Source organism: Aquarana catesbeiana, linkage group LG04, assembly GCF_042186555.1.
Source record: "Aquarana catesbeiana isolate 2022-GZ linkage group LG04, ASM4218655v1, whole genome shotgun sequence".
NCBI lineage: Eukaryota > Metazoa > Chordata > Amphibia > Anura > Ranidae > Aquarana > Aquarana catesbeiana.
The window spans coordinates 442644725-442659397 of NC_133327.1; the positions used below are offsets into that span (position 1 = coordinate 442644725).

The window sequence follows — 14673 nt, forward strand, 5'->3', positions numbered from 1 at the left end:
ATTTAGTTTTTTTTTTTTTTCCTTTTCTCAATGTATCGGGGATGGAGGTGCATGTGTAGCTCACTGCCTCGTCTAAAGTCCCACTTCAGCCTTAGGGTAGTTTGTTTTCAATTTGATTTGGAGTGCTTTTGCAAGGAAGAGTGGGCAAAGATTCCCAAGGTAAGATGTGACATGCTGATAGATTCCTACCCTAAAAGACTGAATGCTGTCATAAAATCAAAAAGTACTTCAACAACGTATTAGTTTAAGGGTGTGCATATTTATGCAACTCCATTATTGTAAGTGTCACCCCTTTAAAGAACACAGTTCATTTTTATTTGAATTGCATATGTTAATGGTCATATTAAAGGTAGAAATAATTCAGAGTTGATTTATCTTATGTTATCTGATTTATTTATTTTTTAAAAACTGTATTTTTAAAGGGGCGAAACTATGAAATCAATTGAAATCTCATAACACAGCACTTAAAGTGTTAACCCCTCATAAGCGCTAAAACAATTAACACAACAAAAGAATAACGACATCTATATAAATGAAAGTGGAACTTCAGTCAGAAAACTAAGTCCTGCTAGATCACTTCAGGCTGGCCTCCTTTGCAGGTATAGATACTGTTTGTAAAACTTAAAAAAAAAAGTATAAAATCAAAAAGTCGCGCTAAAGGCTGAAGGGGACAACTGGCAAATGCCTAGAAAGCCTCATAAGAATATGAGGGTGGATAGTGATCACTGAGTGAATACATTTTAAGGAAGTGCTAGGCAATGTGAATATGCACTATAAAAATAAACAAAACTAAAAATACCATTTAGTAACTGGGACACAGATATTATTTACTATGTCCGTAAGGAAAAATCAATATTGCGTGACCCAATCAATAACAAGTGAGTATCTCAAATATCAAAAGGAATAATAATGTGACAAATCTGTGACTATGGAAACTAAACCGTAATTTATATAGAAAAACAGTATAGAAATAAAGAAAAATAAACCCAAAAAAAGTCCATAGCTCAACAAAAACAGTACTGATTAAAGTCCATCCATGCTAAAATAACATGCATGAAATAAAGCTTGTCTCCAAGTGCTCTGTGAATATTGGAACAAAAACTTGCTGTGGTGAAAAATAGGGTGCGTAAACAGACCTCCACCTCTTGAAAAAATGCTGCCTCTTACCAGATAGAATTGGTCTCTTAATTACAGGAGACCTAGGGGGCGGATGGCTGCAACCCCATCCAGGGATCTTTAAAGCAGGCGCTCAGCGTCCGAATCCAGGGACTCTCTCCAACCCACATCAGCATAAATGGAAATGTCTCGTCTTCTGCCACTTTCAGCAACGTCTCCTGAACGAGACGTTGCTGAAAGTGGCAGAAGACGAGACATTTCCATTTATGCTGATGTGGGTTGGAGAGAGTCCCTGGATTCGGACGCTGAGCGCCTGCTTTAGGCTCGATTCACACCTATGCATGTTGCTTTTGAGCGTTTTTGGAGGTTTTTTTTTCATGCTTGGCACGTTTTTGAGCAGCGTTTTTGTAGCGTTTTTGCGGCGTTTTTGCCGCGTTTTTGCCGCGATTTGCGTTTTGCGTTTTTTTTTTTTTTTTTTCATTTTTTTTTACAGTCTTAAAAAAAAATTACAAAAAAAAAAAAAAATAATAAAAAAAAAAAAAACGGCAAAAACGCACCAAAAACGCTGCAAAAACGCTGCAAAAACGGTGCACTTGCGTTTTTGATGCTTGTCCATTGAAATCCATTACATGCAAAACGCTGCTTTTTGCATGAAAAAAAGTCCCCGACCCTTTCCAAAAACGCAGAGATACAAAAAAGCATTGATGTGAATATGTTCCATAGGAACCCATGTTAAAAAATTCCCATGCATTTCTGCAAAATGCAAAATGCATCAAAAAACGCGCTAGTGTGAATGGAGCCTTAAAGATCCCTGGCTGGGGTTGCAGCCATCCGCCCCCTAGGTCTCCTGTAATTAAGAGACCAATTCTATCTGGTAAGAGGCAGCATTTTTTCAAGAGGTGGAGGTCTGTCTACGCATCCTATTTTTCACCACAGCAAGTTTTTGTTCCAATATTCACAGAGCACTTGGAGACAAGCTTTATTTCATGCATGTTATTTTAGCATGGATGGACTTTAATCAATACTGTTTTTGTTGAGCTATGGACTTTTTTTGGGTTTATTTTTCTTTATTTCTATACTGTTTTTCTATATAAATTACGGTTCAGTTTCCATAGTCACAGATTTGTCACATTATTATTCCTTTTGATATTTGAGATACTCACTTGTTATTGATTGGGTCACGCAATATTGAGTTTTCCTTACGGACATAGTAAATAATATCTGTGTCCCAGTTACTAAATGGTATTTTTAGTTTTGTTTATTTTTATAGTGCATATTCACATTGCCTAGCACTTCCTTAAAATGTATTCACTCAGTGATCACTATCCACCCTCATATTCTTATGAGGCTTTCTAGGCATTTGCCAGTTGTCCCCTTCAGCCCTTAGCGCGACTTTTTGATTTTATATGATTTATGGTTTACTACTTTTTAGTCGCAGCTTATACCAATTAGTGTAAGCGCAATATTTGTTTTTTACCTTAAAAAAAAAAGTGCCTATACTGTTCATAATCCAGTAATACGCTGTTTCGCTCTGCTCTGTTTATGCTCAGTTGCTCTCCATTTTTGGCATTGTGCCGAAAATCAGAGCCACTAGAGGCTAATCTGCTGATAGCCTAAATATTTACTGCTGCTCAGGGGCTCTGGCTTTCAGCAAAATGGCGATCTCGAAGAAACAGGAGCAATGCTGGTGGCAATTTACAGCACACACTAATTTTGGTAGACAAATTCATTATGTGGAATGTATGTTCCTTGCTAAGGAATATTATTTTTTTATCATGTTGAAATGGATAAAGTTCAGCTTGAAGTTCTCCTTAATAAACATAAACCACATGTATACAAATGTGTCCATTGCTCAAACAACCTGTAATCAAATCTGCAAATGTGTTCATTCAAAAGAAATACAAAGGGGTTGATTTACCAAAGGCAAATCCACTCTGCACTACAAGTGCACTAAAAGTGCACTTGTAAGAGCAGTCAGTGTAGATCCGAGGGGAAGATCTGAAATGAGGGGAAGCTCTGCTGATTTTATCATCCAATCATGTGCAAGCTAAAATGCTGTTTTTTATTCTCCTTGCATGTCCCCCTCAGATTTACAGCGACTGCACTTTCAGTGCCCTTTCAATAACCCCCAAAGTGTCCATTTTACTCCGCCTGTGCATCTCTCAATCCCAATAACGACAAATTCTTTCACCCTGTGTTTAGCTCCTCTGTGCATGAAATCCAATGCACAGGTGATCCCCTTCACCAGTTAACCTCCCTGACGGTTTTCCCAAGTGTGGCTCGAGGTTAAATTTCAGCACCATTAGCAGTAACCCCGAGCCACACTCGGGATTACATCTCAGGATCCTGGTGCAGGTAACTTACCTTGTCCCCTAGTATACTGCGATGTCCCCCCGCGCTGTCTGCGGGCTCCGTCCTCTGCCTGAAGCCTCTTTGTACCAGGCTCCGTTCCCTGTGAGCGACGCATGGGGGCGGAGCCTGGCGGCAAATTCAAAAAAAGTCAAAATCATAACACATACAGTACTGTAATCTTACAGATTACAGTACTGTATGAAATCATTTCACTTCCCTTTTGTCCCCAGTGCTTTGGCCCATGCCCTGCATGCAGTTTTATATTATATATACTGTTCTTTCTGCTTGGAAACTTGAGATTGTCCATAGCAACCAAAAAGTGTCCCTTTACGTCAAAGGTGGCTTTAGACCAGCTAGAAAACAGCGATAGTAAATTAGAACACTTGCAGAATTGAGCGATAGTGAATCATGGGGAAATGTATTTTATTATTATTATATTATTATTTTTATTAATTATTTATATTTATTTATTATATTATAATTTATGATTTTGTGTTTCAAACTTCATCATACCCGGGATATGTACTAGACTCTTGGTGGACAGATCTAAGTGTGTTATTGCTAAGAATTACAGACCTACAATATAAAAAGCCAAATTTCTATGCAAAATAATTGTACTGCTTTGAGAAGCAAAAATCTGAAATAATCATACCGCCAGGGAGGTTAAGCAGAACAACACTCACCAAAGAGTAATGCCTGTCTCTCTTAAGATAGGCACAAGAGCTCAAAATGATCCCAAAAGCAATCCTCATCTGTCTGTGTATGCAGCTACTCAGGACTTCATAGAGGACACTTTGTATTTCTTTTGAATGAACACGTGTGCAGATTTGATCATAGGAAATTGTTAGAGCGCTGGACACATTTGTATACGTGCGGTTTATGCTTATTAAGGAGCACTTAGGAAAGATTAACACTTTAAGTGCTATGCTACAGTATATGATGTTTTAAGTGGCTTCATAGTTTCACAATTTTTGGTGGGTATTAGGCATAGCGGCTAAATATGTTAAATACACTCTATTACCAAAAGTATTGGGACGCCTGCCTACACGCACATGAACTTTAATGGCCTCCCAGTCTTAGTCTGTAGGGTTCAATATTGAGTTGGCCCTTTGCAGCTACAATAGCTTCAACTCTTGGAAGGCTGTCCACAAGGTTTAGGAGTGTGTCTATGGGAATGTTTGACCATTCTTCCAGAAGCGCATTTGTGAGTTCAGGCACTGATGTTGAACGAGATGACCCGGCTCGCAGTCTCCACTCTAATTCATTCCAAAGGTGTTCTGTCGTGTTGAGGTCAGGACACTGTGCAGGCTAGTCAAGTTTCTCCATCCCAAATTCCCTCATCCATGTCTTTATGGACCTTGTTTGTGCACTGGTGTGCAGTCATGTTGGAACAGGAAGGGGCTTTCCCCAAACTGTCCCCACAAAGTTAGGAGCATGAAATTGTCCAAAATATCTTGGTATGCTGCTGCCTTAAGGGTTCCCTTCACTGGAACTAAGGGGCCAAGCCCAACCCCTGAAAAACAACCCCACACCATAATCCCCCTCCACCAAATGATTTGGACCAGTGCACAAAGCAAGGTCCATAAAGACATGGATGAATGAGTTTGGGGTGGAGGAACTTCACTGACCTGCACAGAGTCCTGACCTCAACCCTATAGAACACCATTTGGATGAATTTGAACGAAGACTGCGAGCAAAGACTTCTTGTCCACAATGGTGCATGACCTCACAAATGTGCTTCTGGAAGAATGGTCAAACATTTCCATAGACACACTCCTAAACCTTGTGAACAGCGTTCACAGAAGAGGTAAAGCTGGTATTGCTGCACAGAACTCAATATTGAACCTTACGGACCAAGACTGGGATGCCATTAAAGTTCATATGCGTGTAAAGGCCGGCGTCTCAATACTTTTGGTAATATAGTGTATATAGATATTATTTGATTTGCACAATGTTTGGACTCATAATTTGGAAATGTTTGTGTATTGAACACAAAGTGGGGATTATCTTAATTTTTGCAGGGGTGTGTAAACCTTTTGTATCCACTGTAAATATTAAACATATGCGCATGGAACACTTTAATCATAAATACTATCCTTACCGATCTAAACAGTGTTTCGCTGTGACAACCCATTCACGATCAATCAATGTTCCACCACAGAAGTGCAGATTAAAGCTGCAAGACAGAGAAAATTTTAATTGCATACTAATGCTCATAGATAAGCATGGAAGGAGCTGACAAAGGAGGTAGCACTGTTTCAAACGGGCTTCAACTTATTAATGAGCATTGTGAACAGCAAGCTTTTACAAAGCATTAGCAGAGCTTTCGGAAGCTTTGTTGTAGCTTTTAAAGTATAATTCAACTCCAGTGTGTAAATGTTGAACACAGATCCTAATGGGAGTGCTGATGGCCACTTTAAACAAGTTGCTAGCAGGCTTTCAACAAGCTTCAAGTAGTGATGAAGCCTGCTAGCAGCTAGGTTAAAGTGGCAATCAGTACTCTCATTAGGGACTGTGTTCAACATTTACTAATTAGAGTTTAAAGAGGAAGTAAACCCTGATGGGTTTTACTTCCTCTTTATTTCCCTGCAAAGGTAAAGCATAATGGACTACTATGCATTGCATAGTAGCCCATTACGTGTCCCTTACCTGAAAACGAAGCCTGCGATGTCACCGATGTCCCCGCCGGCTGGAAGTGTCCATCTTCAACCCTTTTCCTTCCGCAGTAGTGGACTCCAGGCTCTGTGACTGACCGGAGTCGCGTGACGTTACTCCCGTGCATTTGTGCAGGAGCCGCCAGTCACGGCATGATCCCTTTAGAAACGGCACGACCATGCCCTTTCTAAAGTGTGCATGTGCCGATGATGTTGGCGTACGTGTATATTCTAAATATCTCCTAAACCGTGCAGGTTTAGCAGATATTTCCAGCACCTACAGGTAAGCCTTAAAATAGGCTTACCTGTAGGTAAAAGTGGTTGTATAGAGTTCACAACCACTTTAATGGTACTTTAAAAGCTTCAACAAAACTTGTTGAAAGCTATGCAAATGCTGTGTAAAAGCTTACTGGTCATACTGCTCTTATACAAGCTGAAGCCCATGTGAAACAAGCCTTATATATTATATGTTAGGTGAGTTAGACTTGTAAAACTCACATTTTACAAAACATATATAGGTATTGCTATGAGTTGAATGCTTAACTTTTGTTTTTTCTCACCTCAGTCGATCCTTTAATGGTTTCTAAACATGTGCACTAAGCGTTAGTGCATAGTACAAGTTCCTGACACCTTTATTAATACAATTTAATCTGACATGATACGCAATGATTATACATGACTATGGAATGATAAAATGAACTCAGGTTGCGAATTAAATTCTATCGACACTATGGGGCAGTGTTGCCAACCTACCAGATTGAAATTTACTGACACGACACTCTAAATTTACTGGCACCGCCAGGTTTTTACTGGCATTTCCAAAAATTGCCAAATTAGAGTTTTAACTGCAAATTTCAGCATTTAGGCTTCAAATAAATACAATTTGCAATTAGCAATGTAATTTAAGGCACAAAACATATTTCTAATTGTATTTTCAATATAGTAAGTAAATAGCTCAGGGACAGTACTCAGGAGGGCAGGAAATTACCATGGTCAGGCACATGAAATTGACTCTCTCGGGGGGGCGTGTCCTAGCCGCGGAGCTGCATGGCAGCTTGAGTGGGGAACTCCGATGATCCACAGCCTCTCAAAGCAATGCCTTCTGACCAGGCACCCACCGCTACTGTGGGTAATGACACTCAACACAAGGAGGGATCATTGAGGGGGAAACCCGCGCCTGTGCAGCCCCGCAAACTTAGGAGAAATCCTAAGATGGCGCTGGCACACTAAGCACGGCAGCACCTGCTACACGGCCCCACCGACACAAGCACACAGGAGGACTTCACAGACCTCCAGTCACCTCAGAAAGATCCTTACAATAGACCAGCCTCCTCACCGCTGCAATCCCCACTCTCCAGGGCACATGTGAGTAAAAAACTGAATCTCTCCCCTGCACTGACACCGCTGCCACTCACTGAGCCTGACAACCCCCTTGAGGAATTCTCTGCCTCAGATAAGCCTGCCACTGTATCAGAGCTTAAACACACGCTGCAATCACTGTACCAGGGCATTCAATCTAACAGACAGAGCAATCAGCCACACACAGGCGTAGATCACCCACATCGCCGAATGAACGGATGACCTAGAATCAAAAGTGGGGGAAGTAGTATCAGCTCACAATGACTTGGTGGATACCTACCAGGATCAATCACAGGAAATACAGTGACTTAAAGACAAGGTGGCAGAACAATGTTAAAATCAGGGGTATACCTGAATCTGTAACACAGCCAGAACTCATTGGCTACCTACAAGCACTGTTCAAAAAGATCCTACCATCAGTCTCCAAACAGGATCTCCCCATTGATTGGGCACAAACATGTTAAACGTAGCTTCCTTCCAGCCTCAGTACCACGTGATGTAATTGCACGAATACATTTTTTTTTACATCAAAAATATGCTAATGTCCACTGCCAGGAAACTAAAACTACCTGATCCATTCGCTCGCTTCGCAATCTATGCTGACATATCCCAGGCCACCTCAGCTAGACGGTGGGAATTCAGGTCTATAATGGAAACCTTATGAGCTCAACAAATCAAATATAGCCGGGGGCACCCCACAAAACTCCTGGTAACATACAAACACAAAGTAGTTCCCATAATGACACCGAAAGATGGCTTCAAATATCTCTCACAATGGGGGTTCCAAACAACACATCCTCCATCCAACATCTTTCAAAAGTTTGGGAGACAACTCCCTATCTTGATCCCAGACTATCATAGACAACTAACCTGGTAGTCGGTCAACTCTCACTCTGTTAACCTCTTCCTAGATGAGAGGAAAGTGGCTCGTACTTCCCTGACTCGGGTGATAATCTACACCCCCTGGTAGCTGAGTCTGCAAAGCAGATTTCACATTGTTCCTATGCCGTTTAACGCAGCTGGTTATTCTCATGCTTTACAGTTAATGCGTAATTGTTCAGTTTTATGTGTCTTGTTACTTTCTGTAGTTTTCTACTCAATCCAGATAAGGTACCAAAATGTAATTATTTATTTTATAACCTTGTATGCATCTTGTTTTAGCTCCCTTGCAGACATTTCCAAGCATATCCATGCTGCCCAGTGGTCAAAATAACCTCCATTAATGCCAAGGGCCTTAATACCCCCTATAAAAGGTCTGTCCCCTGGAAAGAGGCCACCCATCTTCACACTGACATCCTATGCGTTCAAGAGACACTTTAAACAATCCAACCCTCCCACTTACAAACACAAAAGATTTTACACACTACTTTTTCGCAAATGCTGACATTAGATCCAAAGGTGTCATGATAGCTATAAAACATTCCCTACAGTTTCAACTTCATGACTCCTGCTCTGACCCAGCTGGTCGTTTCATTATACTACAAGCCACTATAGACAACACCCAGATTACTCTGAGTAACCTATACACACCTAACACACACCAATGCTTTTTTTCCCAGGAAATCCGAGCAAAAGTAAAAACAAAAATTGATTCCATCACATGGTCAGACCATGCCCATGTCTCCTTAGAAATCTTTGAGACCCCTTCAAAAAGAACACGTCTCTTTGGCAACTGAATGCGGCTCTTCTTACGAACCCCAGATACAAGGAGCAGATCAAACAAGAACTATGCTCTTTCTTCCAGCCGAATGAAATCGACTCTCACAGTGACACTGACAGCAGTGTGCAGCAGAACAGATGTAGATGACACCTCACCGACACGACACGTCCCCTCCTGAGTTACACTGACAGTGTCTCTCCACACCAGGTAGTCCACTCCAGTCCAAACAGCACTGAAAGTCCTAAAGTCCGCACACGAGGCTCCTGCCGCTCTGCTCGGCTCCCTTACATCATGACATCACATGCCACTTTCAGGCACCGCCTCCACTAGACCCGCCCCCTGCCAGTGCCACCAAACACATTGTAGCATTAATTTGGATGGTCTCACCCGGATCCGGACCGGAGCTGCGCAGTTCCGAGCTGAGCGTCACAGCTATATTTTTTACTGTAAACCTTTTCCTCTCGCTGGCATTTACTGGCAGTAGAAAAGTGCCTCTCTTTTTTACTGACTGTCAGTAAAAATACGGATGGTTGGCAACACTGCTATGGGGTTGATTTAATAGGGACCTCATTCACTAAGCTCTGGGTCAAATTCTCTTGCAAAATACAACTTCCTTTAAAAATTGAACAGCCTATTTGCCTTTAATCGACCCCTATAGCTCTCATTCCTCTCAACAACTTCCCAGGGGGTCCCACCCAGGAAAGTCCTCAAAGGCCTTCAATCCCTTGGCAGTTTTTAACAATATTAGGTATATCTAGCAGTAGTTAGTCAAATCCAAATGTTATGGTTCTGTAACGTTGAAGATGTTTCATAGCTTATCAATCAAATTCTTCAGTTCCTAGAGTGTCAGGAAGATACCCCAGCATTTACATTCACATCTTAGTACACCTTAATTCAATCAGCATGAAATGTGTAAATGTTGATTGTCCAAGAGCAGGATGGGAGGTGTGAAAGTCGTGGTGCCAATATCTTCTAGTTACAGTTACAACCCATTGAATGCAACTGGTTTGTTTTGTTGGTGTAAAAGAGGCCATCTACGTCCAAATGGAACAACCATCTTTAAACAGTTGGAAGTCTTTGTCACCATTTTCCTTCGATATATGATGTTGTTTCTACCCTGGTGATTTTTCAACAATTTACACCTTTAGGCTGGCTATACACTAGTATAATTTAATTTGACCTTATTTGAAGTTTTAAGAGCATCCATTTGATTTTCTGATCATTAGTGGGGTCAAATCAATGTTCGTTTTTAACCGCAGTGATGTGAAATTTCAAAAGAGCACAATAGAATTTTTTTCTTGATCTAATGAATTTGTAACATTGAATGTGGTTTTTGTTTGGTCCATTTGTTCCAAAATTGAATGTGAAAGCAAATGAAGATTTGCAATACTTTCGTATGAATGTTCGTTCAACAAAAACACTATTGTTTACCCAGCTTTAGCCATGGAAATTGAGGAACTAAATCCTTTGCAGTCTTTCTAACACCAACAGTGGGATTATTTAACTAGGACAGGATGGTACCATAACTTTCACACTCACCATCCTGCTCTGGGACAGTCAACATTTACACATATGGTGATTGGATTAGGGTTTCCTACTACTAGATATACCATGACCTGAATAAATGAAAATCCTCAGAATATATCAGGTATATTACCAGCCAGAGCTTATCAGACTTGTGGTTTCATCTTGCACAAATAGAGGGGGAGAGTTAAACCTAGTATACACTGCTAGTTTTTTTTTTTTTTTTATTCAACCCTGACATCTTAGTTCAGAGCCGCTGTACTAACAACCTGACGTTAGTACAGCAATTTTCTCTGCTGTTCTATTGCGTTCTAACAGAGAGGCGGCCCCCCCGCCAGAACTCTTTGGTCAGCACTCTCAGACATTGACTTAGAGCGCTGATCGGGAGGCGCTCCGCAGACCTTCACGGTCATGCCCCTTTGACAAAAGCTGGCTGAACAGCCGGCTTCTGTCAGACTAGCTGCAGTACACATGGCCCGAATGACGACAGGTTCCTATTGAACTGGTCGATGCTGCCCAACATTCGGCCTGTGTGTACGGGGCTTAAATGTCTTCCAGTAATCTGGGAGCACTTGCAAGAACTTTATAGATAAAATGTTTTGTAAGCAATTTTATTTACCTTGTTCGAAGACTGATCTGCCAAGGCCAAGAATATGGATATGCTTCACACCCACCTACTATCCTTCCAAAGCATTTTCTTTGTTTTTTTTTTGGCTTTCCACACTCAATTTCTGTTGAGGCTTAAACAGTAAAATACATTAACATCATATCAGTGGAGAATTAGCACATAACATTAGCACATAACATTTCTTCACTACTTCAGTCCCCGTACCTTTATACCTCTTATGAACTTTAGCAATTATAACATTTCCACTATGGGCAAGTTTAATCTGCAAGAACTTTGTCATACTTGACATGTTCGTTTCGCTCCGAATTGATCGTACTAATTTTTCATTATTAGTAAATTCGGATGTATCTGAATTTCCAAATTACAATAGTAACGAATTTGAACGAATCCGAAATAACGAAACAAAAATAGTTTTCAAATCTAATCTGAATTTCTGAAGAGAAAAAAATAAAATAGAAATAAAGGAATAGAATAGAAAATACAGGAATATAATATAATAGAGTAAAACAGAACAGAATAGAAAATAAAATAATAGAAGATAAAGAGATAGAATAGAAAATAAAAGAACAGAATAAAATAGAATAGAAAATAAAAGAATATAATAAAATAAAAAATTTAATACAATAAAATAGAAAAAATTTAACTATCTTCTAAAATTGGAATTTCAAGCAAAATATATTTGAATACAATAGAAAAGAATAGAATAGAAAAAACATAACCTTCTTCCGAAATTAGAATTTCGAATAGAATAAATTTGAATAGAATAGAAAAGAATAAAATAGAAAATAAAAGAATATAATAAAAAAAAGAAAACAATAGAATGGAAAGAATATAAATTTGAATTGAATAGAATAGAAAATAATAGATTATAATAGAATAGAAAATAAAAGAATAGATTTGACTAGAATAGAAAAGAATAGAAAGACTATAACCATCTTCCAAAATTCTAATTTCGAACAGAATAAATTCGATTTCAAATGGAATTTGATTTGATTGCAATTTGAATGGATTTACACTGGAATTTGATCCCAATTTTAATCCAATTCGAATCCATTAAAATTTTCTAGAAAAAGGATTAAACAAATTTAATTATGTTGTTTGACATACGTCACTCTTCCATATGCTCCTTGCTGTTAAGGCCAGTTATAGGCTTGGCAGTTGCTGTTTGTACCGTTGGTAATTCAGTGCGGGGGGTGCACTGGACACCTTCGCTACCACTGTGCTATTTGCTGGGTCTCCAGTGCACTCCTGTGCCTTTAAGAAGGGGTGGGATCCCTCCAGGCATACCTGCCCTTAATCTTGCCATTGTTATATACATGCTCCTACTATGGAGTCCATTAGCTGCAGCACTAGTTGGATGCTAGCATGCTCTTTCAACAGGAGCCAGTTGTGAGACCGGCTACTGTCAGACGAGGAGCTGCACACACGGACCTAAAGTCGGCTGGTTCCTGCTGAACCAACCGTTTTCGGACAATTTTTGGCCTGTGTGTACCCAGCTTAAACCTGTGTAATATAAAGGCCTGCCTACTAAATCCATTCAATTTGTATGCAATCAGGCAGGCCCTTGCAGTTTATAGTTGTGTCATATGTATCAGGGACATTGACAGGGCCTGGATTTGAACCCGGAACCTCTGCTGTGTTGGGCAATGTCACTTATTGCTGAGCCACCTGGAATGCTGAACGGTTCCCTGGACAATTCCTCTTTGCTCCTTCCATGAACTTCCCGATTTAAGCCATGTCTCAGCACTTCCTGTTTGCCAGATTATAGTGCTCTCTCCAGCCAGTATCTTGTTTTTGTCTTTCCTGCTCCACGTTACTGACCCTTGGCTTGTTCCTCGACTATTCTTCAGGTTTAAAATGTTCTCCATTGCAGTGTCTCTAGCCCGGCAATATGCCGTGTTTGGCTAGGAGAAATGTCAGGAATGGATGAGCTGTCCAGCACCGACCTGAACTGTAAGAAGCCCCCTTACTTATGCCATTCCAAAATGATGGTACCCAGGTTTGATCTCACACAGCTTCAGTAAATGTCTACTTATGGCAGTTTCAAATATATATTAGAAAAATGTGCATGTGTAACTGAGGTTTTCTTACAGCATCTAAATTAAGAACAAAGTAAAGTTTTTTCATATCCCACATACTACCATTATTGATATAGCTTCATGTTATTTTGTATAAGTAATAAAATGAGTATGCAGGACATTTACCACAAGCAGGAATTTCACAGTAATCCCAACTGACTATACCAGGACTTGCTACAAAGCACCATGGGCCATTTATATCTCCATCAGGGTTCCTGCAGTACTGTGATAAGAAGAAAACACAAAGGTGTGTATTAGAACTAAATGTTTAGTAAACTGGAACTGTACCTACTTTTTAGTATATGATAATGTAATGATACCCATTTTAGTATAAATTTATAAAGATAGTGGCCTAAAAATTACTTCAGTAAAATGCTAATTAAGGGCCAGTGGATATGGACATGCTTTTGACATCAGTTTGCGACTATTCAGAATTCATTGCAGGTACATTTGTACTGTAGTTGACCTGCTTCAAACTGCTTTTGCAGTCCCATAGACTGTTATGGGAAGAGAAGCAGTTCTAAAGCAAACAAAATCGATTCAGGTCCTAAACCAAATCTTTCTGTGGAAATAATTAGAGAAAGAAAAAAAAAAAAACATACATAGTAGTAGAGCATCTAAGCTGCAGAAGACTATAAGGAATGTAATACTTAGGCTCAGTTCACACTAGCCCGGCTCCAAAGGCGCGTGACTTTCAGTGCAACTTTGGAGTCTAACTTTGATACGATTTTGATGTGACATTTTACACTCTGTGGCATTGAAGTCATATCAAAGTCGGACCAAAGTAGTGCAGGAACCTTTCCTAAAGACAGGCAGACTTGTGTAGTATCAGTTAAGGCAGCTCTCATAGAGAAACATTGAATTTCACATGTCATCCGACTAGAAGTCTCACAAGTCGGATCCTATGTTGCATCAGTGTTAACTGATACCAAACAAATGATCAAAAAAGTTATATACAAATACACACACACACACACACACACACTTGTAGACACTTTATTTTGTAGTCACACATGTATTCTACTTTTACTATAAAATATTACATTATCAATATCTGATGATGATTCTCAGACTATCTTACATTTTTATCCAATCCAGCATCTGGGTGAGTTATTGGTGTAAAACTGTTGTGTGGATGAGGCGTCTGAGAGCTCCATTCTTGACAGGTATAGCCTTTAACAGTGACTGATCTTGTACCACGATAATCTTGACCTTTACCAATAACACAATCTGCCGGAAAAATAAATGAAGATAATTAGCATTGTATTGTGCTACTGGATTTAGTTTTGTGTGTTTCTTACA

General features: G+C 39.8%; 1 protein-coding gene across 1 annotated transcript in view; it reads right to left on the reverse strand.

The window, feature by feature from the left end:
• LOC141140366 (plasminogen-like) overlaps positions 1 to 14673 on the reverse strand; it is a 198208-nt gene that overhangs the window by 52305 nt on the left and 131230 nt on the right. Inside the window, exons 12-15 of the mRNA XM_073627454.1 lie at positions 14453 to 14601; positions 13498 to 13594; positions 11285 to 11405; positions 5570 to 5644 (exon numbers count right to left, since the gene is read on the reverse strand). Of these exons, the coding sequence (XP_073483555.1) occupies positions 5570 to 5644; positions 11285 to 11405; positions 13498 to 13594; positions 14453 to 14601 (442 nt within the window). The remainder of the gene's footprint in view (positions 1 to 5569; positions 5645 to 11284; positions 11406 to 13497; positions 13595 to 14452; positions 14602 to 14673) is intronic.